General features: G+C 58.9%; 1 protein-coding gene across 2 annotated transcripts in view; it reads right to left on the bottom strand.

Annotated features, from left to right (window-relative positions):
• Positions 1–205: 205 nt before the first annotated feature.
• Positions 206–23,606, bottom strand: part of C2CD2 (C2 calcium dependent domain containing 2) — a 52,292-nt gene continuing 28,891 nt past the window's right edge. For both annotated transcript variants that reach the window (XM_082721918.1, XM_082721917.1), the window contains 9 exons: positions 22,244–22,367; positions 20,503–20,608; positions 18,353–18,417; positions 16,414–16,535; positions 15,817–15,988; positions 14,907–15,020; positions 12,828–12,955; positions 10,977–11,286; positions 206–3,894 (listed from right to left, as the gene is read on the bottom strand). In XM_082721918.1, the coding sequence (XP_082578044.1) occupies positions 3,632–3,894; positions 10,977–11,286; positions 12,828–12,955; positions 14,907–15,020; positions 15,817–15,988; positions 16,414–16,535; positions 18,353–18,417; positions 20,503–20,608; positions 22,244–22,367 (1,404 nt within the window). In that variant the 3' untranslated portion in view covers positions 206–3,631. The remainder of the gene's footprint in view (positions 3,895–10,976; positions 11,287–12,827; positions 12,956–14,906; positions 15,021–15,816; positions 15,989–16,413; positions 16,536–18,352; positions 18,418–20,502; positions 20,609–22,243; positions 22,368–23,606) is intronic.

Below are 23,606 nucleotides of genomic sequence, written 5' to 3'. Positions count from 1 at the left end.
ACGGCAGGAGGACGCGAGGAAGGGCGTCTGCCGAGAACAGAGCAAGTGGCAGCGGCCACGCCTCCTCCTCCACGCCGCTGCCCACGGCGGGCCCACACGCCGGCCGACCACCGAGCACCACGGAGCAGACGGACCGGGATCCGGGGCCCCGGGACAGACGCAGGCCCTGAGGGACAGCCCAGGGCTCAGCAAACACAAGGCGGTGTTTCGTGTCCCAAGTGCACATTTATTTCTTTCAAAGACTGTGTACATCCCAGCCACGTCTCCCACAGTTTGGGGCGGGACAGGGACGCGTGTTGACAGAGCTACCGAGGAGTACGGTCACCGTCCGGCACGTTCGTCACCACACTGAGCGCCAAGCCAGACCTTGCCACACACCTGGAAGACCTTTCGTTTTCTTTTTAAAAAATGCAGCTTTGATGTGACCTTGGGGGAGGGGGTCTACAAGACTGACGTGTAAAGGGTACGTCTCGGAGCAGCTAGAAGCTGGGCGAACTGGGCAGGTCGACGTCCGCCGGAGGCCTCCTGTCACGTGGGACAGGAACGCGAGGAGCGGGGCCAGGAGGGGACCTGAGTTTGCTTTGCAGAACGTAGCAGCACCTGCGTGTCCGTGCCACGTGCTTTGGTCATAGGGCCCGAGCAGGCGTGGGGCCGGGGTGGGAGGGCCCGGCGTCGGGGTCTACGCCAGCGCAAGGCTGGTTTCCACCCAGCGGACATCCACGTTCTGTCTTCCAGGGGCCCCAGCTTGTGCCCTGAGGTGTCAGGACTGGGAGGCTCTTGGCAGGAGAACCCGGCGGCTGCTGCCAGCCACGGACGCGAACGAGTCCCTTCCTGCTCGAGAAGAAAACTCGCAACCGTCTTCCACAGAGGCAGCCAGAAGAACCAATCAGCGCCGAGACGGGCACCTCCCTTGTGGCTGGCGGCCGGCGACCGGCCCCAGAGCTCTCAGGAGGCATCAAGGGCTGCTTTTAAACTTAAACTTGGGGGCGGATTTACATAAAGTGCTCTGTCTGCACCGTCGTCTTCACAGCGGTTTCCGTCGGGACAGTGAGATCGGCGCTTTTGTTACTGCTGCACTGTGAACACACACGCACACACACACACACACACGCAGGCTCCCACTCGTTCCTCTGCAAACACGGGACGTCCCTGAATGCAGGGCAGTGCCCCAGCTCACGACCAATGTGAGCACCCGCTTCCAGACAGACACATTCCCGTTCGCGTGTGCGCGAAATCGCTCTGAAACACGAGTCTGCAACAATATCAGGAGCCACACACGGAATCGGGAGCCCCCGTGCCACTAAAGCATAAGGAAAGGCAAGGGAATGAGGTGACTTCCGGTCGGTACGTTTAGCATTCGGTGTATGTCACCTTCACTGACGCGTAACCTTCCCATTTCCTTACACGGAAATACCGACACCGGAAAAGCACAGGCCCGGCTAAACGGCCAGGAAAGCAGCATTCACAGTATCAACACGGCCCATTTTTCTCACGGGGCTCTGTTCCCGCGCCCTTCTGTGCTCTCTCAAGTGTCCTGCGAGTTCAGGAAAGGCCCTCAGACGGAGAAAACGTGTGCACGTCTCGAGGAGGGGCTCCTGATCTTGCTTAGAGGTACGGGGCTCCTGACGGGTGCCCGGCACACACACGGAAACACGCAGCTCCTCACTGCTCTGCACCTCTCACGCTACGGTCCTGCGTCGCTCGCGGAACAGATGCAGCCCACCTGTCACTCAGCCGGGACCCCGAAGAGGCCTCAAGTCACCGGGAGGTTGAGAAAACAAGAGCCTTTGGCAAAAGGATGAAACGCTGAACAAACGCTCCTGGGCTCAGTCAGGAATGGGAATGCCTGAGACGGGTTTTTTTTTGAGCGCAAGAAAGTGCCGGCGTAAAACTCCGATACAATCACATTGACTAAACTGAGCCGATCTGAACTTCAACAAACTGTGCTAAGAACTTCTGACGTGTGCCTGGAAGTCTGACACATAACGTCCTCCGAGAATTCTTGACTATCCCAAGGGCGTGCAACCGGGGGAGGACAGGCAGCAAGCCTCCCGGTAAGACTGAACAGAGTGACCGGGTGTGTTCCAAAGAGACAAGTAGTGACCACCGGCCTGCGAGGACGGACTTGGTACGGCGACATGTTGGAGTCCCCCGTGCCATTTCATGCCGACAAAAACCAGAATGTCCCCTATAAAAACTCATCTTACAGTCCCCTGGTAACTCCTGGGACACCGGAGGCTTTCTGAGTGTGCATTTCCAAGTAACAGCCTTCATGTGGTTCTATAATCTCGCTCTCAAGGACAAGGAAGAAAAGTTCCGTAATCTGGGTTTTCAGGAAGGTTTTGATTGGCAGTGGCTCTGTTACCCCTGAAAGAGGGAAGGAGTGTGGGGAGGAGCCCCCCCCCAGGTTCCTATCCGGGACAGAGGTCAGCCTTCACGACAGCCTTGGAAATCTCGCAGGAAGAAAGCGAACCTTGTTAAACCATCCAATGTTTCGCAGGAGCGGCCACGGCCCTGACGAGCTTGTCCCCTGGTAGTGACCCCTTTGGACGGATGGGCCGGCGGCGCAGACACACGGACGGGCAGACAGACAAGGACCATGCTTGAGGGGTACACAGAGATATGCAAGTGGTGGGCCGCCTTCCTCTCCCCCCACCCCACGGGAAACCAAAACAAGGACCAGAACGTGCGTCGCACCGTTCATGGCAGCATTCTGGAGAGCTCCCCAGAGGACTGGGACGCGGCGTTTGTTTGTTATGAAACTTCTACCCTGAAGACTCCGGAGACATACGACAGCTTCCTCTCTTGTCCTAGAAGTGCTCTGCTTCCGCCATTGCAGCGTTTGAAAAACTGGCTGTGGAGGGAAGAGAAACCGTGTGTGTGCATGCGTGCGCGTGTGTGCGTGCGTGTGCGGTCGCCGTGGAGCTGGCGGTCACTGACTGCTCCCAGCCTCCCTGGAGAGCCCCCTCCCCCCCAGCACTTTCAACACTAGAGAGGGACACGTAAAACCACACAGGGATTGCTAGCTCCCCGCTTGCAAATGGGCTCAGAGTAAACACCAGGAGCGCTCGGCATAAGGTGTGCAGAATTTAGTGTTTGCATATGGTTTCAGGCTCTATGGCTAATCCCAAAGGCAACTGTCCTCTTCCTTTGTCACAGTGTCCTCATCACCACCGTAATTTCCCTGCGGACCCCAAATGCTGCCTCGGTACCACCTCTCCATACTCAGGGCCGGCCGCACCGTGATGCCGAGCCACCCTCGAGGACAGGTGACTCATCCATTCTATTCCCAGTGACAGCACAGGGGGACACCTCCTCTTTGGGATGTGGTCCAGGTGCGGACCCAAGGTGTCCGAGCACAGCAGCAGGGGTAAGACCGAGTCCCCCGCAGCTGCCCCATCTCCGTCCATCACAGGACGTTCTTTAGTTCCTAACGTAAATCTTCTCGCGTTTAACTTCCGCTCTTGGGTGGGAGCAGAGCTTTGGGTCTCCCTGGGCATCTGGGGGCAAATCGGACTTTGTCAGGTGTCTCTGGGGGAAGCCTCCTGGCCAGGAACTCGGGGTTCCGTTCCCCTTTACCCCAGCCAGACCAGGCGGCCATCTGACAGTGTGCAGATGTCCTGGCGGGTGGTTAGGGGGGCCCGCATCTCCCCGCGTCCTGGTGAGACAGGGGGCCGGCCGCGGGGTCCGCCGGAGGCCCGTTCATGGCACTCTTGCTTCTGTGTCTGGAGAGCAGCTTCTTGTTCAGGATCCTGGAGAGTGTCACCCCCTTCCTCCGGGGCCCCTCTGGCTGCTGCAGGAACACGAGGTCATTGTGCGACTGGCTCATGCCGGGGTCTTTCTGTTGCTGTCGCCGGCGGAAGAACAGCTTTGCGCCTTTCCTTAAAATCCCTCCTGCAGGGGGAAGCACAGGGGCCGGTGAGGTGGGCTGCGGCGGGAGCGCGGGGACCACTCGAGCAAGATGAAAACAAACAAGGACATCTGAGCGGCTCTGGTAAGAGCGGTTTCTGACTTGGCCGTGCGGTCGCTCTAGCCACCCGGGAGAAGCTGCTGGAATCTGGCCTGGACCAAACCCAGAGTTTTCAGGATGGACAGACTCTGAGCCCAGAAGCCATGAGCTGGTCAGGTGCAACCCGGGGAGGCCTCTCTCTCCATGGCCGCCTAGGCAAGACTGATGGCGGTGGGCTGTCCCCCTCGGGTCCCCCGGCCCCCACCCCCAGAAAAGACAGCCCTGCTATGGAAACCCCAGCAGGGGTCTCATCACCTTTCCACCAGCCCGGAAGTCATCGCGCCTGCGTGTCGGTGCCGGTGGCTTTGGACAAGGCCGTCTGGCTGTCGGGGTAAGGGGCTCTACAGCTCGTTGGCAATTCGTTATTCTCGCGCTCGAGCCAACAGATACTTGAGTGTTTGTTCGGGAGGGACCCCGAGGGACATCTGCCGGCTCTTCCGTGTGGAATGCGAGCGGGCAGCGGTGGAATCAGGCCCAGCCCCGTGTGTGCACTTGGAACAGTCAGCACATCAGAGCATTCAGCCCGGGACCTCAAGTGGCCGCTCGCGGGAGCTAGCACCGAGGACGGGCATCCGTCCGCTCTGGGCGCACCCCAGAGCCCCAGAGCCCAGAGGCAGAGGCCCAAGGTCACCTGGTCAAAGTACTGAAAAGGTCTCCCCCCCCCCCACCTTCTCTTTGGATATAAGCAAACAGCCTCTTACCCAGAGTCCTGAGGACGTGTGTACAAGGATCTAACGGGGGGGGGGGGGAAGGGGGCGCGTGCAGGGGTTTCCAGGACAGCAGGCAGGGGAGGCAGCACCAAGGGGACGACAGGCGTGTCCGTGGCTCTCCCTCGCCACAGGCCTGCTGCGCTGCCTCTGGGGGCCACGAGGGTCTGTTCCTAGAGCCGGTCCCATCCCTGTAAGAAGTGGCCTGTGTCCCGAAAAATCCCCTGCTGGGGGCCAGGACGCCACCGGTCACCAGCACCGGCTGGATTTGACGCTGCTGCAGCCGGTGGGGCAGGGGCCCTCGCGCCGACTGGTTTATTCTGCAGCCTGTCGGATGCCCCAGGCACTGGGAAGGGCTCCAGCCCGACCGGGTTACCTGGGGTCGCTGAGGCCCAGGACGTTGATTCTGAGCTGCAGGAACCTACTTTAGGCTCAGCTTGGGGTCCCCGAAGGGCATATAGATAAGGGGTCCCCACAAAACAGAGGAGAGGAGGCAGGGAGGTTCAGCAGGGACGGGCGGTCCCGGGGGCCGCGTCTCCAGAGCCCACGCCAGGGGTCCGTGCCCTGAAAGTTGGGCGGGGGTCTGCAGCCGGGGGCTGGGTGTGAGCGCAGGTGCTGTTCTGGGTTGATCGTGTCCCTCTGGAATTCGTGGGTTGGGGTCCTGAGACCCCCCCGAGACCACAGAGGGGATGCATCAACAGTGAATCCAGGCGGGCGCTCCCCCAACAGGACGTGTCCTTACTCAGAACTGTGGACGCAGGGGTGCCCGCGGGGAGAGCGCCCATGGAGGCAGGGATGGGGTCACGCTTGACCAGCCAGGGGAGGGCAAGGGCGCCAGCGGACACCGGACACCTGGGGAGAGCCCGGAGCAGAGTCTCCGTCGTCGCCGGCAGGAGGCCCCTGGACTTCTGGCCTCCGGAGCCGGGACACTGTCCGTTTCTGAGCACAAGGCTGTGTGCAGCGGGAGAGACCAGCATCTGGCTGCCGGGAAGCACGGTCCGCCCCAGATTCAGGGGAAAACGAGAGCACGGAGAGGGCCAGGAGGCAGCTGTGTTCACAGCTCTCTAGGAAGGGAATCTACACGTTTCTAAGCCGTCACTTTCACTCTTTTAAATGAAACTGCACTTGGGGCGCTGGATGGCTCAGTTGGTTAAGCATCCGACTCCTGGTTTTGGCTCAGGTCATGATCTGGAGGTCCTGGGATCGAGCCCAGCATCGGGCTCTGTGCTAAGTGGGGGGAGCCGGCTCGGGATTCTCTCTCCTTCCGCCGGTCCCCGCGGACTTGCCGGCATGACTTGCTCTAATAATAAAAAAAACTTCAAGATTGAAATGACTAAAACTCAAATTCTTGCCATATTAAGATGAATTATCAGGGACTTCTAGGCTGCGAATAAAGTCAGGACAGTGGGCAGACCCGTGTGCCGTACGGACTAGAAACGCTCATGCCCGCTGCGGTCTGTCCCACAAGCTAAGGTCTGTTCCCACACGTCCCACGGTGGGGCCTGTAACGCGCTGCCTGCCGCACCTCCGTCCCCACGCAGGCTCTCTGAGCAGGTCCACAGTTTGGGTGAATTTGACTGTTCCATATTCATACAAGAGCCAGGGGATGGCCCGTAACTTGACATGACTTGTCACGGCTTCTACGGGGACACCACCACCGCCTCGGATGGAGGGGTCGTGTGAAAGGAGGGGCTGAGGTTTGCAGATCTGTAGGCTGGAGCCCTGCGCCTGCCTCCGAGGGGTGTCTGCGGGAGATCTTACTCCTGGCAGTCATGTGCCGGGCCCCGCTAGCAAGGGCCCCAGGGCAGAAAGCCCGTGTGCTCGTGCATGGCTCCCCTCTGTGCGCGAGACCTGCTGTCTGAGCTGGCAGGGCACGGGGCGAGCAGGTGTCTGGTCAAGGACACCTGCATGGGCGGTCACCGGGGAGCCTCCCTGGGAGTGGGAGGAGTCTCGGTCCTCAGAGCATCCCAGAGCACAGCCCTGCACTCCAGCACGGACGTGGACGGGCTTTCTGGAACGCTGTCAGTCTTGACGTGCTGGTAGCGTGTGTAAGACAGGACGCAACTCCCTCCCAGACCCACAGCTTAATTCCTCAAACGTGAAGGATGACTAGCGTGAATGAAGTCATGCCTTTCCCCTTTCCAGATAAAAATGTTAAGATCGTTTAGATCTGGGGCACGAATCACAGTGACCTTTGGGGGAAGTAGAGCCAGAAGAACAAGGCCACGGAGGGGACACAGACCCTGCCACTCCGTGGAGGTGTGGGGGTCAAGGACAGACATGCCAGCACACACCCCTGTCAGCTGGGAAGGGACAGGGAACGAAGCTTCCTCAGCACCCCGGGACCGTGCTGCTCGGTCCCCGGCGTCTGTCTGTCCAGCGTGCCCAGTGACTGAGTCCAACACTCATCTGTCCCGCGAGGGCACTCGGGAGAGGAGAGGTTAACTGTGCCTCCGCCTGTCCCGGCCCAGAGCACGTCACCCTAGATGGTGTGATGGCCTTCACACCATCAGCTCAGCACCTTGAGAGCCAACGCCCAGGGCTCCCTCGGGGAGAAGACAGCAGTCTGTCCAGCCGGCCGGCCCGCCCCGCAGATTTCAGACAGACCCAGGATGGCGTGAGCCGCTTCCCTGAAACGTAGCACCTGTGGTTCTGTCTAGAGAACTCTAGCTAAGACGGTAACTAACAGTTTGGAACGTCACCCTTGCCTCTGGGCCCCCAGAGTCTGTCACCTTTGTGGATGGGGACGGTCACAGGGCCTGAGCAGGAGGGGCTGGAGCGCTCCAGGTTTTACAGAGCGAGTTCCAGACCGTCTCGGCCGCTCTAGCAGGCGCGAGCGAGAATCCGACCTCGCCCGCCCAGACCTGAGCCTTCGAGGCTCCTGCAGGTAAGATCTGGAGAGGAGGTTCGTGGAATTTGAAACAAACAGCCCCAACGTCTTAAATGGGGGACAGAGGAGAAAAAAAAGAAATCTTCCCCTGGTTCTAGCAAGGTTTAAGAAAAAAATCACAAATGGGCTAAAGAATAAACAAATAGGAAAAATATGAAAAATAATTCCTCTAAATGGGAGCTTTGTATAGCAGATATCTGCAAATTTATTCTCATTTGCCTCCACCGACCCTAACAGACGTGAACAGGTCACCGGAGAATCCGTCGGAGAGGTCAGAGGACAGTGACCAGAGTCACTGGGCACCTTGTAGCTTGCTGCCCGCAGAACAGCTCCGGGAGTCAAGCCAAACCATAGACCGTACGTGTAGAAAAGGGACCGCTTGTTAGAACCAGGGCCCGGCGAAGGGAACGGTGTGTGGGCACTCGACCGGGCGTGAGGCTGGCTGTCCCCTGAGCTGAGCCAGGGACAGCGCCCCGACCCCCGAGGCGCAGGAGCTACACTAATGGGACCAGGGCATGTCCGAGGAGGAAGACGGGGAAACCAGCAGCTCAGGCAGGTCACGCTGCAAAGGGACAGGAAAGCAAGGGCAGGGGATCTGCTTCCTGCTCTTGCAAAAGAGGCTTTTCTCACGGCAAGGCTGTCATCAGATTTAAAAATAAATAAATAACAAGAAGACAAAAGTAACTTACTGTGTAGGCAATTAGTTCTGGTTGGCATAGCGATCCTCTTAAGTTAAAGGGAATGAGCACGAGATGACGGGAAGGAAGAGGTCAGAGGTTAAAAGAAAAGTACGCAGGAGCCACACAAGGGGGACGGGCAGGGAGTCCCGGGGCGCGTGCCCGTGCGCAGGTGACGCTACGGGGCAGGACATCTGGCTGGGCTTGGGGGCTGGGGAGTTGGGTTTTGTCTGCTTTTGTTTTTTCACTCCTTAATATCTGTCAAAGTTTCATCCATCTTTTGCTCTTCCTTACGGTAAAGTCCACACGACACGGACTCTCCCGTCCTAACCACCCCCAAGTCCACAGTCCCGTTCCGGGCCTGCCCCTTGCCGTGCGACGGCACGGACACTTGGTGACGCTAAAAATAAGCCCAGATCTGAGGACTGGACTTCCTGGGTTGGCCGCGGCCTCAGGGGAACGCGTGTGTCCAACCAGCGAAATCGCAGGCTTCTCCACACGCCGGCCGTTCCGGGGACCTGCGGGAACGCCCGCTGCGACAGGGCGGCCCGCGTGGGTCTCCGGCCAGGAAATAAGCTTCAGTTTAAAAAGGAGAGAAGGCCCCCCACAGCCGCTCCGTCGGGCCCCAGGCAGGAAGTGAAAAGCCCCGGGTACAAGAACAAGTGGGCACCCGCCACCCGTAATCGCCCGCGGTTCTGACATCTAGAGGCGCAGGGTCCGGGCCTCTCTGAAAACCCTGGAATAGAAGCATATTGGGAAATGCTGCCCAGTCCGTCCCTTTGCGGATCTGCGGCGCCGGCAGGGTCAGCGACACCACTGTCGCCACCGCATGCCACGTGGCCCCGGGGCCCAGGCTCCGGGAGAGCATCAAGCACACCTGTCAGGACCCAGGGCCCCCCCGCGTGCCCCTTTGCAGGGGTGCCCTCCCCCTGGCCAGGGACGGGAAAGGAGAAGCATGGCCATGGCACAGCCAGGATGGAAACCCGCGGCAAAGAACTCTCTGGAAGGAAAAGCGGAGGAGCAGAAGGAAGAAGCCAGGGAGGAGGGAACGGGGCTCTCTGGATGGACTCAGGGGAGCGAGGCGCGGCCTCTCCGTGAAGGCAGGAGGGCAGGCTGGAGGCTGCTGGACTGCTGGCCGTCGGGAGGAGGAAGGGGCGCCCGCCCTGCACCCGTCTTCCGCTCTGCCCAGCGCACACTGCTTCCCCGGGGCTAGAGGAGCTCCCTGGGGCGGTGCTGGCCCCCAGACCAGGCTGGCAGGGGGCAGGGGCGTGTGGGCCGCCCTGTGGACCTGCAGCTGGGCCGCCTTTCCCGTCACCTGGGCTGCCCCTTCTGAACCGGGACAAGGGAGCCGCCAGAGGTCCACGCACAGTCACTCCGGCTCGGGCCAGCAGGTGGACAGAGGCCCACGGTCTGATCTCTGTTGCGTGGCCTAGAGATCCTGTCCTCTTCCGTCTAACTTCCAGCGGGTCCCCATCTGTGCCCTCTCTGCTTCAGCAAGGGTATGGCTCACGTGGACCCCCGTGGAGCAGACCCCCCTGCAGAGTCCTCAACCTCAGCCCCAGGGACATGGGCCACCATGTGCCAGGCCATCCTGCAGGTTGCGTAGCAGCACCCCAGCCCCCAGCTGTGACCGATGGAATGGCCTCAGGACACAGCTGTGTCCCCTGGGGGCAACGGGCAGGGGGCGCACGGTCACCCAGTTTGAGAACCCCTGGTCCGTGGCGGCAAGAGGAGAGGGGCAGAGCGAGGCAGCCGCAGAGCTGCTCCCCAGGCTTCCCGACCTCAGGAGTGACGAGACGCCTCCAGTCTGCATTCTCGGGGGCCAGGAGGGGAGGGGCGAGGACTTCGCGCTGAGCAGCAGCCACGACGCCCAGCTGGGACCGGGCGCCTGCATCTGTCCCCGTCCTGTCTCTGCACTAGGATCACCTTGTTCCTGCCTGGGAGGTGGGCACAGCCTCGCGCAGAGGAGCCGAGGCCCAGGAGGCTTGACCCTCCCTGACCCCCCCGACCCAGCATGGCCCCCGCGCCCCTGGACTGTCTCGCCTCAGAAGGGGCCTCGAGGGGGACTGTTGTGCGAGAGCACAAGTCAAGCACACACACGGACAAAGTCTACAAATGCAAAGCTTCGATGTGGTGCTCCCAGAGAACAACGGGTCATCCTCAGGACAGGACGACTGGTCACTACACACACACGGCAAGTTAACCGCTTCCTTTCCCGGGGAACGTCTCTCCCCGCGGACCCCGGCAGGTCCGAGCACTGAGGTCGGGCCGGGTTTTAGTTGGAGGGACGAGCCTGAGGCACGGTGAGCAGAGGGGCCAGTCTCCACAGCCACAGAAGCCCGGGGTCTGCTGGCTTTGTGCCGAGTCGCTGGGTGACCCCCTCTAAACGTTCTAGAGGGTTCTACTTTGGGGGGGCATGGCAGAGTGCCGACAGAGGACAGGGCACCTTTAGGCATGAGCAGAAACTGCTGCCCTCGGGCAGAGTTGGAAGGATTCTGAACATGCCGCCTGCCCACCGGCTCCAGGCAGGGGCGCCCCTGCTTGTTGGGGCGGGGCGCTGAGGGCAGGGTGCCGAGGGCAGGGCAGCCTGGCGGCGGAGGGAGGAGAAGTGGGGATGGGAACTGAGGGTTAGCTTGGAGACAGGAAGGAGAGAAAAGCCAGCGGGTGGGCCGGGGGGTGGGGGGTGCGGGTACCTTTATGCTTCTTGGCAGTGCCCGGCTCTGAGACACTCAGGGAGCTCTCCGACAGCTCGTCCCCGTCGGGGTCCAGTGGGGCCTGGCTGCCCCACGCCGAGGTCTGGGACTCCTTGTCCAAGTCCCAGGAGTCTAGCTCGCCCTCCTGGGGCTCCGGGGCCGGCGGGGCTGGGGCGGAGGCCTCTTCCTGCAGCGGGGCGGAGGCAGCGGCCGCCCCCACGAGGGTCGGGGTGTCCTCCTGGCGGGCGCTGTCCATGGAGGCCGAGTAGTCCAGCATTAGGGCGGCGGCATTGTCCTGAGAGAGTGAGGTCTGTCCCAGGACAAAAGAAAGAAGTCAGCACGAGGGGTGGTGGCAAGGACAGAGGGAAGGAGCCCCGGGCTTGGAAGAGATGAAAAGCTCCGTGCAGAGGGCCTGAGGGTGATTCCAGAGTGTGAGAAGACACCGGCCCGCGGCTCCCCCAGGAGGCAGGGCGGGTTTCACAGGGACTAAACCGCAGCCACTGAGGGTTTCCCCTCCCCACAGAGGGTCTGCGAGGGGCACCTGAGGTCACAGGTGAGGGGTGCAGAGGAAGCAGACACCCTTCCCCGGCAGGGTGCCCATGGGAGGGAGACACTTCTGCCCAAGTGGCCCCCAGCACACCGGGAGGCACAGGAAGTGGGCTGTCCCTTCGGTTGGTCTGTGAACACTTCTTCCCACGGGAGTTTGTTCCCCGCACGCAGAAACCCATCGGCAGGCACACGGCGGCCTGAGAAGTCTGTGTGTGACCTCCTGGTGCCGAAGACAGGTGCAGGTGCTACCCTAACCCTCGGGGCCGGGGGGCTGGAGGTGGGGGAAGGTGACTGCAAGGGGCGGGCGCTCCCCGGGCCGCCTGCTTCCTGACCGCAGGCAGCCACACATGGCTTGCGGAGCACCCACTGACTGAGGACGGGGCCATCTGAGCCTCCGTGAAGCCTCGTCACTGCCGCAGGGTGGACACATTCCATTAAAGAGCCGCGGGTTCCTAGTGAGTCCAAGATACAGCCTCCGGGAACGGGAGAGGACGGGGTTCCGGACTCCTGATGCCGCCCCCTGCCGGCCGCCGCTGGAAGTGCGCCCAGGAACAGCGGGGGAGCTGTCCCAGTTGGCACTCGGGTGCCAGGCAGAGACCCTGCGTATAATGGCAGCACCGGGAGCTCACGCCGGCCCCTCCCGTGACCCACCTGGGCAGGAGCGGTAGACGGCCACGATCTCCTACACTCCAGGCCCTGCCCTGCCCTCTGGGTTCGGAGCCTTCCTGCTCCCCCTCCCCCACATCGACCACATCTCCCAGCGCCCCCTTCCTCGCCCGCAGTCTCCTTGCTCATTCGGAGATGTCGATCACCCACTTGGGACCCCCGCGTGGCCCCCGGCCCTGCAGGGCTACCCACTCTGGTGGCCCGGCCTGCGTGGGGCCCAGCACGGACTCTGCACTGGGCACGGGGAGCACACGAGCGGCTGGGGGACACTTAGACCGTCCGTCTCGGACTCAGGTGTGTGCAAAAGCACACTCATGGCCAACACCTTCAGTGCTTTAGGGACATGTCGGCCTGCAAGAGGGTCACAGCTCTGTCCCCAGATGGAGGCCTCAGGCAGGCCAATCTCTCTCTCTCGATAGTTTTTCACACGATTCACTGGCCACTCACCAACCTGAGCCCCCGGGGCCAGAACCCACCAGCTTCCCCGTGACAGGGGGAGCGGCCTAAACACGGGTGACCCCTGGTGCTGGCCCTCAGCAGGGAGCCAACTGGATGACACTGGGAGCTCCGGCCGCCTTCTGCACGGAGGGAGCCCGGCCACGGAGGGAGGGACGTGGGCGCGGACGCGAGCCGCACCTTGGAGATCCCTGATATGATGATGGTGCTCTTCTTCCGCGGGGACTTGACCTTCAGCTTCGAGGACTCGCTGAGCTGGCGGATGGCCACTTCAGCCACGGGGTCCGAGCCGTTCAGCACCAGCAGCTCTGCAGGAGGGAAGGCAGCCCTGAGCGCGCTACGCTCCAGCCTGCGGACCTGCAGGGCTGAGGGAAACAGGCCCCAGGCGAGGCCCCCAGGTCTCCTCTGGAAAGGGCCAGAGAGCAAATGGGCGCAGCTCTGTGGGCCGGCCCAGGCCGTGAGCACTCACGGCAGCCTCGGTCCTGTGTAGGCTGAGCCCGTGTGGACACCATGGCACAAGGTCAGGCTCCAAGGAGTTTACGAACAGGGCCAGGTCTGGCTCACAGAACCCCCCTCGGCCTATAGCTCCTTCTGGATGGTTCCATGCACTCGCTGCTGTGGACTTACTCAGATCTCTGCCCTCAGGTATCTGCCAGCCAGACCTCCCTAGAGTTGACGGAGACCAAGGAAAGCAGGAAGACCCACCCACAAAAAACCTCCGACCTTTCAGAAGATTCTGAACTTCGGGAGGCAACGCAGTCTCTCCTTCCCTCCCGCTCGCAACGGCCGCGGCTTCCCAGGGTCCGTACCCTGCACCTGGCCAACACCTGTGGGAGGCCGGACACCTAGCAGGGGCTTGCCAAGGGCTCAGAGCACAGTGTTACATGTCCCCAGCCCCTCACCCTGTGAGGCGTGTGTCCCTGAGACGTGGGGGGATGTCAGGCAACTTGCGGGAGGGGGCAGCACGGCCAAAGTCCCCGACGCCCAGCTCGTGCCCGTCCGTCCCTTCCCTGGGGCAGCTCCTGCTCGAGCAGAGCCAAGCACACGGCCATCGGAGGGCTGGACGCTAGCAGGGGCGTCGCCCGTCTCAGCTTGGACTACGGACAACAGGTGCTCCATGTCAGGGCCCACGCGGCACACACTGCCTGACCACCGCGCAGCACGAAGGGAGAGACTCGTGAGGAGGAGGCTGGCGAGGACTCCCCAGGGGAGCTCGGCACTGTCGTTCCCAACACCTCAGGCCAAGCCCAGTGGCTCGGAGATGTCCTTCAAAGCCCTGTCCAGGTGCTGGGGGTGCGTGAGAAGGGTTCAGTGGCCACAGGCCCGGGGAGCTGATCTAGAGGCCGGCTCCGCTGCCCACAGAGCGGGAGAGAAACCCACGGTGCAAACGGCAGCCCACCGGCAGCGTGGGGGAAGGGGTCCCTGCGGTCCGAGGCAGCGGGACGCTCCGCCCGGGGCAGAAGGGGCACTGGGGGTGGCCAGCCAGCGGAGGGACACGGCCTGCGTCTAGGGACTGCAGCTGGGGGGGCCTGCGGCTTCCAGAGAACCGTGACACCCCCCGGGACAGGCAGCGTCCCCTTCAGCAGCTGCGGGATCCGGAGCCGTCCTAAGGCCGCGCCCATCGGATGGAGCCCCGCCCCCGGCCCGCCCCCGGCCCCGCCCCGTCCTCTCCTCCTCCTCCCACCCTTGACCTTGGCAAGACCAGAAACAGGACCGAGAGGAGGAGCCCCCGCTCTCCCTTCGACAGCACGTCACCCCCCAGCCAAGGGGGCAAACGGAATCCCCAGGTTGAGATCCGGCTCTGACCTAAGGAGGCAGGAACCCCCTCCCCAGAGACGAGCGCGACCGTAGGATGGGCTTCTGCGAGCAGAGTTCTGGGGGAGACGCCGCCGAACGAGCAGCTTCTCTGGGGCAAAGGGAGAGGAAAAGCGGCTTTTACAGTTACACCCCTGGGTCCTGCCTCTTGGACGTCAGTCATCACACTGGTTTACTGAGCCAGGGGAAAATCACGCTCAAATTTTGTAACATGAGGCATAAACTGGGATTTTATGTTTATTTTGTGAAAGCGCCTGCCAGAACTTCCCACCACCCCTGGTCTCTGCCTGCCTCCCGCTCCTCCCACCTCCTCCCCGTTCTCTCAATGCTCAAACCAGCGCCTCCCAGACTCCAAAAAGGAAATGCTGACCTGGGGGCACGTGAGAAAGACAGGAGAAGAGTCTGGAAGGAGGGAGAGGATGCGGTGAGCCCGCGGCCCGTTACCTGTGTCCGAAGAAGAGAAGGTCTTACTGACGGGAGCCCCGTGGCAGGAGATGGCTTGAACAGAGATGTCCTTCTCAATGACCTTCACCTGGACAGGCGTCTTCAGGGGAGACTCTGCCAGGAGAAAATCTGGATCACAATGGCCCCAAAAGCCCGACCCTACAGTTCACGGAAGGTGAAATCACACCTTTCACGGAACCCCAGCCGTTCAGATGTTTTTAACCGTCTCTCATTCTGGGGTGGGGTGCAGGGGTGTATGAGAGGGCAAGTACCCCCATCCCAAAAGGATGCTGGGAACCTGGGTTTAAATAAAATTTCAGAAACTTTCATCAAAAATCAAAATTAAAATCAGGAATTTGCATCAAAAGCCAGAATTTCACTGTTTCATAGTCAAGAACAGCGGGGCCAGGAAACCAACTCTGGGAGGAAGATCCGTTATCTGTCTGGAAGCGGAGACACAGTACAAATGAAAATGAAACAGTAAGCCCGCACACAGAGGTTGTCTCTGGGGCAGAGACTGGGGAGACAGATGCAGAACTCGGCTGGGTTGAAAGGGACTGCACCCCAGGCCCTTCTAGAAAACGGATTCTCCTCCTACGAACTTGCACCGATGGCCTCCATCTAAGGTTTCAAGACAGCGGGCCGGCCGGCCCCGCGGGAGTGTGAGCGGGAAGTTCACTGAACTAGATCACTTCCCCCCACGGCCAGGTTCGGAGCTCCGGCGTGCGCTCGGGCTGAACGCGCCTGGGCAGCCACGCGTTTGACCACAGAGGAAGGTGACCGGCTGAGAAGCGGGAAGCTGGGAGTCTCCTCAGTTACCCTCGTCCCTGCACACGAGACCGTCGGAGCCACACCTGCCCCGGCAGCCGGCGCTTCCTGCCACCTTGAGGTGCTCCCGGGCCGCACTCACCGCAGCTCAGCGGGGACGCTCGCCCCGTGTCAAAGCGAGGCTTGGTCTTCACGGCGGTGACGGTGGTGACTACGGTCCCACAGGGCATCACCATGCGGTCTTTTTCGACCTTTGTGGCAGGAGTAGGTGGCGGGGTCTTGGGTTTCACTTCACCGGGTTCTAGGTAAGAAAACTGCAGAGAAAGCCGGTTACGCATTTGGTGCTGTGCCCACGCCGGCCCCTGGGCCATCAGCCTGGGTTTCCCCAGAACCGACAGAGGGTGACAAGACTCCGGCTCAGACCCCGTCATGCAGCGCCTGGCGATGCGCACCGAGGCTGGAGAACCCAGCGAAATCAAAGGGCCCTTTCTGGGGTTAGGCCCGCGAGACCCGGCACTGTGGAAAGCTCCCCATGCGGCAGACCACTCCACACGATCGTGGGCGCAGAGTGTCCCATTCGAGTCTAGAAATGCACGGGACGGAAGAGAAGCTCCTCTTGGGTGAGCGAGCGTCCCATTTCCCGCTGAAGAAAACGTGGAGACGGACCGACAGGTAAAGATATTCCTAATCTCAAGCAGCTCAAGCTGGAGCTTGGCCGCGGCAGGAAATGACGTCATACCTCCGCGGTGACCGAACCCAGCACCGAGCCGCCGCAGGAGCCGCCGGTCAGCGTGAAGCTCTGGGGCCCCGATGGCTGCTTCTTGAATAAATCCAAAGGAATGGTCGTCATCGCCAATATGGCTAAAAAGATAGGAGACAAGTAAGGGTATGTTTCCACAGGGTTCCACGGGAGCAGGGGTCAGTGGGAGCCACCACCGCAACCAGAACAGAGTCCCGGTGCACATCCAGTCCGCACCAGCATCCTCCAGTTCCAGAACATTTCAGAACATTCTAGAACACCAAAGACAAAGAGAGGCGTTGGACATGCTCCAGACCACAGGAGGCTAAGAGACAGCAGACAGGAGGCAGTGTCCGATCGGGGGAGTGGGGTGACTGCTCTACGGGATGCTGGCCCAGCAGATGAAGGGGGGCGCAGGCAGCAGGTCGGGGAAACCAGCACAGACGTATGAGAGAAGGTCCTTATTCTTAGGAAATGGCCAAGAAAGGAGGGTGCAGGGCCTGATACCCTCGAACAGTCGGATTCACCCTCCAGCACGTGGGTCCTGTGTCTGGACGTCTGCAGGCAAAGTCAAAGGCAACCACCAAGCGGGAGTGCGGATAATAAAGCAAACGCGGCAGAATGTCAGAACTCTGGGAGTCCGGTAAGGTTCTGCGTAGTCCTTTGTTCTGTTTTTGGTTTTTGGTTTTAATGTGAAATTTCATAGATTCCATCTGGCTGTACAGCAGTGGATCTCCAAAGGAGCCACCTCGGTGCCTCGGGAATGGACGAGGGTCACCTTCTCCCGGCAAAGGTCCGCCCAACCCGGGTCAAACCACACGCCCTGCTCTGGCCACGCCCTCTCCTGGAATGTCAGAGGCACGTCTCCGATCTTATCCCAAGACAACAGAACCAAGGAAATTAGCTCAGAATTCTTACTAATGGGGGGAGGGGGAGACGCACCCGGGTTGCTCTGTCTGTTAAATGGCCGACTCTTGATTTCGGCTCAGGTCATGGTCTCAGGGTCCTGGGGTCAGCCTCTGCACTCTGCAGGGTCTGCTTGAGAGCTCTCTCTCCCTCTCCCTCTGCCTCTTCCTCTTCCTCTAAAATAAATCTTTGAAAACTTAAAATCTTGAAAAAGAAAATTCTTGCTAATAAACAGAAATCTGAAATGCCTTTTCCTGTGTCTTTGTAACTTTGGGAGACAACCCAATGGCTTGGTCTTTTAGCAGCATAAGCCACGGAAGGGTCCCCCTCTCCTAATTTTGGTATGTTTATGGGCATTTTTAAAAGCGTAATCTATTCCCAGACTCCTGAGTTACACACATGCAAACATATAGGTCTGTGTGCCCATTCATGATTTTACCTTTAACTGCTGCTTTCTTGTCTCTAAAGCATGTGTCCAGTGTAAGCTGCTGTGGCTTATTTTATAAGGAAAAGCGAGCCGGAATCCATTGAGACAGAAAGCACAGTGCCGGGGGTGGGGGGTGTCGCAGGGGCTGGGGGAGGAGGGAATGGGGAAGACAGGGTCTCAGCCCAGCAAGAGGAAAAAACCTGGGAGGTGGATGGTGCTGAAGGTCGCACGCCAGTGGGAATGTACTTAACGCCCGTGAATTTTACACTCAAAAAATGGTCAATATGGGAATTTCTGTTCTATGCTTTTACCACAATCAGGAACACTACAGAACAGATCTATTAAGGCTAAGAAGGCCGAGAGGGGCTTCTCTAAGCCAAGAATTGCTGAATAAAAGAGTTTAGGTATTTGTTTAAAAACAAAAAAAGGCAAAAACGAGCTGAGTCCATTCTCCCAGAGTGCATGCCCTTGCTAATGACTGAAGGGGACCTGGAAGCAAACCCGGCCTCGGAAGACCCCAGGTGTCAGGGCAGGTCTGCCCCTCCCTCCGGGCCCCTCCGGTCAGTGACCCCTCCCAGGGCCTGCCTCCACCCGCCCGACACCCACCTTCCGAGGCTCGCTCAGCCGCCGACACCTGCAGGTGCAACTCCTTCGACTTGGCGTTCAGCTCACTGCGGAAAGGACAAAAAGTGCTGTGGATCCTTTATTAGTTCTTGCAACCGTAATTTTTTTCTGACTCTAGAAAGAAACACATCCCCAACGGTGTGAAGATTATCTTCCCTCTCGCCGTCCCCCAGCAGTTGCTGTTATCTGAGAATTCTCTGCCGCCTTCTGGCTGACAGCAGGGGTATCTACATGCGGTGCGACACGGCGGCCGCTCGCCACGGATGGCGTCTGAGAGCTGTGCCCACTGGGGGCCTGCACCAAATTTTGTTGCATTTTAATTAATTCAAACTTAAAAAGCCACATGTAGCTCATAGTTCCTGTATGAAGCATAGCTATATAATTATCAAAAACAAAACAGATTGTGATGTATCTCGCTCCTCTTGTAACCTGTTTTTCTCCCTGATGATATCAGACCTCTTTCCCAGTCAGAGGGCACAGAGCAACGCCCCCTTTTAACAGCTCCTCCTACCCAGCCTTGTTTTCTTTAATCCGATCCTTAATAACCAACCCTTAATAATGGCCTGGTTGTCTAACATTTCATAATTACAAACTAGCTGAGATAAACACCCTTCCACATAGCTTTGTGCGCACCGTGTGATTATTTCCTTAGGAAGACACTAAACGCCAGACAAAAGGTACATGCATTTAAGAGATTTTTTTTTCTTTTTTCTTTTTTTTTTTTTTTTGAGACATACTGAGGACTTTCAGAACGGTCATTCCAATGTATACTTCTGCTGGCCATTGTCACCCGCCTATTCCTTACCAACTTCCACGGGGAAAAAACAGCCTCTTGTGCTTACATCTGTGTTTCTTAAACTATTGCTGATTCGAACAAGTCTTCAGAAGTCTCGGGCTACCTACAGTTTCGGCTTTTCTGTTTTCTAGCTCAGACCTTCTTCCCGGTTGTCCGGGACAGCGCTCGTATTTTCATTACTGATTCATAAAAGCTCTTTACATTACACACGGGACACCTGCTGCCGGGCCTGTTTCCGGCTGTTCATTGTTCAAGCCTCAGAAAGCAACTGATTTCTAGTTTTAGAGTCGGCTGCTTTACTGAAATATTATTTACATGAGTTTCCTATTATTTCTGGTAGTTCTAACTGATTCTCTTCGGTCGTCTAGGCAGACAACCCTATCACCTCCAAGTACTAATCCGTTTTGCCTCCGCCTTTTCGTACTCAGACACTTCCCCCTTCCGCCTCTAAGTGCGCTGCTACTCCTGCTTCCAGAACAAAACAGCCGGCATCTTCCTCTTGGTTTTCACTTGGGACCTCTTCTGGTCTTTGTCATTTACAGTGATTTCTCTTAGCTCATTAAAGAAGAGGCCAGAAATCATGCACTAGTTAAGATTTTAAATCAGAAATGCGCAGGGTGGGACGCCTGGGTGGCTCAGTTGGTTAAGCAGCTGCCTTCGGCTCAGGTCATGATCCCAGCATCCTGGGATCGAGTCCCACATTGCGCTCCTAGCTTGGCAGGAAGCCTGCTTCTCCCTCTGCCTCTGCCTGTGCTCGCTTGCACTGTCTCTCTCTCTGACAAGTAAATAAATTTTTTTAAAAATCCTTAAAAAAAAAAATGCGCAGGGAAAGTCAACGGTCATCTCAGCATGTACGAAGATAAATACGTTTTCTCCTTTGATCTAACATTGCAATGGATTCAGTTACTTGCTCTCCCGAAGGTCTGGACATTTCTGGGCTGAACCCGGCTCCTTAATACATTCCTTAGAATTCCTACAACCGTTTCTTATAAACGGACCGTCCTTTTCCCTTTGTTCCCAGCCAGGTTCCGCTATCAACACCAAGTGTCCTCTGTTCCGCTCCCGATGGCGGGTATCTCCAAAGTCAAGGGAGCCTGACCAGCGTGCTCTCCGGCCACAGCAGGACACGGGCCAGGAGGAAGTCCAGCCCCGGAGCTGCCTTCAGAAAGGAACCTAGATTCAACCTAAAGCTACCTCAGATGTTTAATACACCTTTTCGAGAGCAACTGCACGTCTGTGTTTGGGGTTTGAGCAGTGTTACACACTGATCTCGGGACCTGGCAGCCGTGAGCGGGGCGCTCGGCCGGCGCAAGCCCGTTAACCAGGCTGTACGCACAAGATGAATTCTTCTTCCCAGCTGAGGTCGGCGGGGTTTGTCGCGAGGGCGCTGAACTTCTGAACGGGCTCATTCAGCCGAACTACACACTGTGGGTTCATGTTGCCTGCAATCAAACAAGGGGGCGTTTCTATTTTTTAAATTGCATGACGCGCGTGCACACTTTGCATATATGGGCTGAATCAAACACCTGCCGTCTCGGCTTGCCCACTACTCAGGGACTGCTCTTTCTTCCATCATGAACCAACTCTCAAAGCACTTCTCTGGGGGTTTAAGATTTTCAATCCCCATCTTGGTATCTCTTGGCCTGGAGGGTGGACCCCAGGAGCCCCTGCTCCTCACCCGTGATGGGGGACACTCCCCAGGGACATTATGACGGCAGAGGTGGCCCCCCACTTCTGGACAAGACGACCAGCTTGTGCAAGGAAAGGCCTCTGGGATGATCCCTAAATCTGGGGATACCCCACAGAGAACCCGTATCCCTACTTACAAGGGATGTGATTTTATCCCTGGCTCAGCTCAGTCAGAGCCCTGTCTGGAGATCTTGGATCTGGGTAATGGGACATTTCCCTAGTCAACAATTCTTTCTGCTGCAAGACCATGCCTGTCCCATGGCAAAGAGCTGTCAATATACTGTGTAACCAGTGACCACGGGACCAGACATCACACGGCGTTAAGCATTCCATACCCACGGTCTTAACTGATCTTCGAGATCACCTCCGACAGGAGACACAGAGACCCAGACGCAGACCTGCCTACGAGGAACAGGGATCCCCGAGGCCATCCCCCACAGCCAGCCCTGCACGGAGTCTCGGTTGTTAAACGTGGACAGTCCGTGCTTTGGGGACGGGAAGACTCCGTGCACATTAAGTAACCCTTAGCATTCTCAGACAATAAAGAATTCCTTCCTGTTCTCAGCAAAATCACATCGCAGTGGGAAGATGGGACCCATCCCAGGAGGCTGTGCACCTGGGGTCTTGCAGCCACTCAGGATCGCCCAAAGAGAACGATCTGGGGTCTGCAACTTGTCCTGACTCAGATAACAGCCTCTCCTGCTGCCAGAGGGTCCTTGATGGGCCCAAAGCCCTCCTGACGCTTGGTAAAGCGCCCACAAGGAACCCGGGCTTCTGGGAAAGGAGAAGGTGCTCGTGGCGTATCAGTCAGGAGTGCCCAGCATGGGTTTATACGTTCAATAGTTAAAAAAGTCGGGCGAGGGACACCTGGGTGGCTCAGTTGGTTAAGCAGCTGCCTTCGGCTCAGGTCATGATCCCAGTGTCCTGGGATAGAGTCCCACATCGGGCTCCTTGCTGGGTGGGGAGCCGGCTTCTCCCTCTGCCTCTGCCTGCCATTCTGTCTGCCTGTGCTCGCTCTCTCCCCCTCTCTCTCTCTGATAAAGAAATAAAATCTTAAAAAAAAAAAAAAAAAAAGTCGGGCGAGTGCCTTCCGGATGAAAGAAAAGGGCAAGGTCATGACCGAATTCCTTTCTTCCCTCGCTCTTCCTGCACGCAAGCTCGGGACTGGCGTGGGACCATCTCACGGTACTCGTCTGGTTCTCAGAGGCTCTGGGCTCGCGGGCTGGGATCACAGGGCAGACCCAGTCGGAGGGCGCCACGGGGACCCAGAGTCCGCTGAGAACCCGCCGTCACCCCTCACGCTGCTGTATGGAGCGAGAGTCACTTCTGCGGCGGGCAGCCCCTGCCCCCCCGTGCCTCCCGGAGCTTCCCCCAGCCCAGCCACCTGCCTGAAGCCCCAGGAGCACTTAGCAGCGAAGCCCGGATGTTCTTCACCAGTAATCTGAGCTCGTGAGCCCTTGGAGGCTTGGGCGGACAGGACTCCTGAGGGGAGGATGAAGTGCGCTGTAGATTCTGCAGAGAGAAAATCGAGACGGGTGACCGGGGAGAAGAGGAGGCGCCACCGGACCCCTGTCAGCATCTTCAGGGAAAATCCACCGGGGGTGGGGGCTGACCCTGCGGTGGGCTGCGCAACAGTTTTCCATTCTCGGGGGAAGGGAGGGTCCCAACCCACCATAGCCTCTGCCCCTGCCTCGGAGCCTTTTCTACCCAAATAATCCGTGGGAAGCAGCGGGGCGCTCAGCCAGAGAGGGCTCCCCGGAACCTGGCTGTGAGTGCAGCCCGGAAGCAAAGCTCGCCTTGGGTCCACTGCCCCAGGCCAAGTGCTGGCGAGAGAGGGGGACACCCGCTCCAGGCTGGTGGGCCCACTGCCCACCAACTCTGAGCGGGACCCCGGACACACAGACACACACACACACACGGCAAGGGCCGCCTGGCAGGTCTGCACCCCAGGTGGGGGTCTCTACGGGTCACCCGGGTGGCGGACTACAGCAGTGACAGAGGCATCCATCATCATGTTCTCAGACGGGCATCCAGGCATTTCCAACAGAGAAAAGGCTCCTTTAACCCAGAGGGCCTCACCGTAAACTGTCTCCCAAACTGGCTTCCTGCCTTCTCTCGTGGCGGTGAGCGCTCGCTACGAGGGGTCCCAGGGGGCCCGGGGGGCCCGGTCTGTCAAGTGTGTGACTCTCGGTTTTGGCCTAGGTCCTGACCTTGCACTTGCGGCATCGAGCCCCTGCCGGGCTGTGCGTGCAGTGGGGGTCTGCTTCAGATTCTCTCCTTCTCCCCCCGCCTTCTCTCTCTCTCAAAATAAAATAAAAATCTTTAAAAAAGCGGGGTGTGGGGGGTCCCTTAAGTACCAAGGCCTGGGACTCCTAGAAAGGCTTCTCAGAGACGCACACAGAGCCTTCCAGGAAGGGCCCCTGCGCACTGATCTGACTCGGATGTTTCTCTGGGGGGCAAGCTTCCCAACATCTCAAGGTCACCATTTAGAAACCACTACTGTGAACCACGACCTTGCCAACTGTGAGCTGCAAGAAGTCACCGCAGAAGTCCTTAGGATCCAAGCCCATGAGCACTGGGGTCAGAGCATTCACGTGTCGGGGGTGGAGAGGAAATACTTCGGTTGTCTGTGTGGTGGTTAATTGTATGCGTCAACATGACAGGGCCACGGGGATGCACAGTATCTGTTCAAATGCAGTCCTGGGTGTTTCCGTGAGGCTGTTTTCGCGCGAAGTTAACATTTAAATCAAA

Source organism: Mustela nivalis, assembly GCF_964662115.1.
Source record: "Mustela nivalis genome assembly, chromosome: 1".
In the NCBI taxonomy this organism is placed as follows: Eukaryota; Metazoa; Chordata; class Mammalia; order Carnivora; family Mustelidae; genus Mustela; species Mustela nivalis.
Note: the sequence above shows the minus strand (reverse complement) of the source record. Positions and strands in the feature narration are given on the sequence as shown.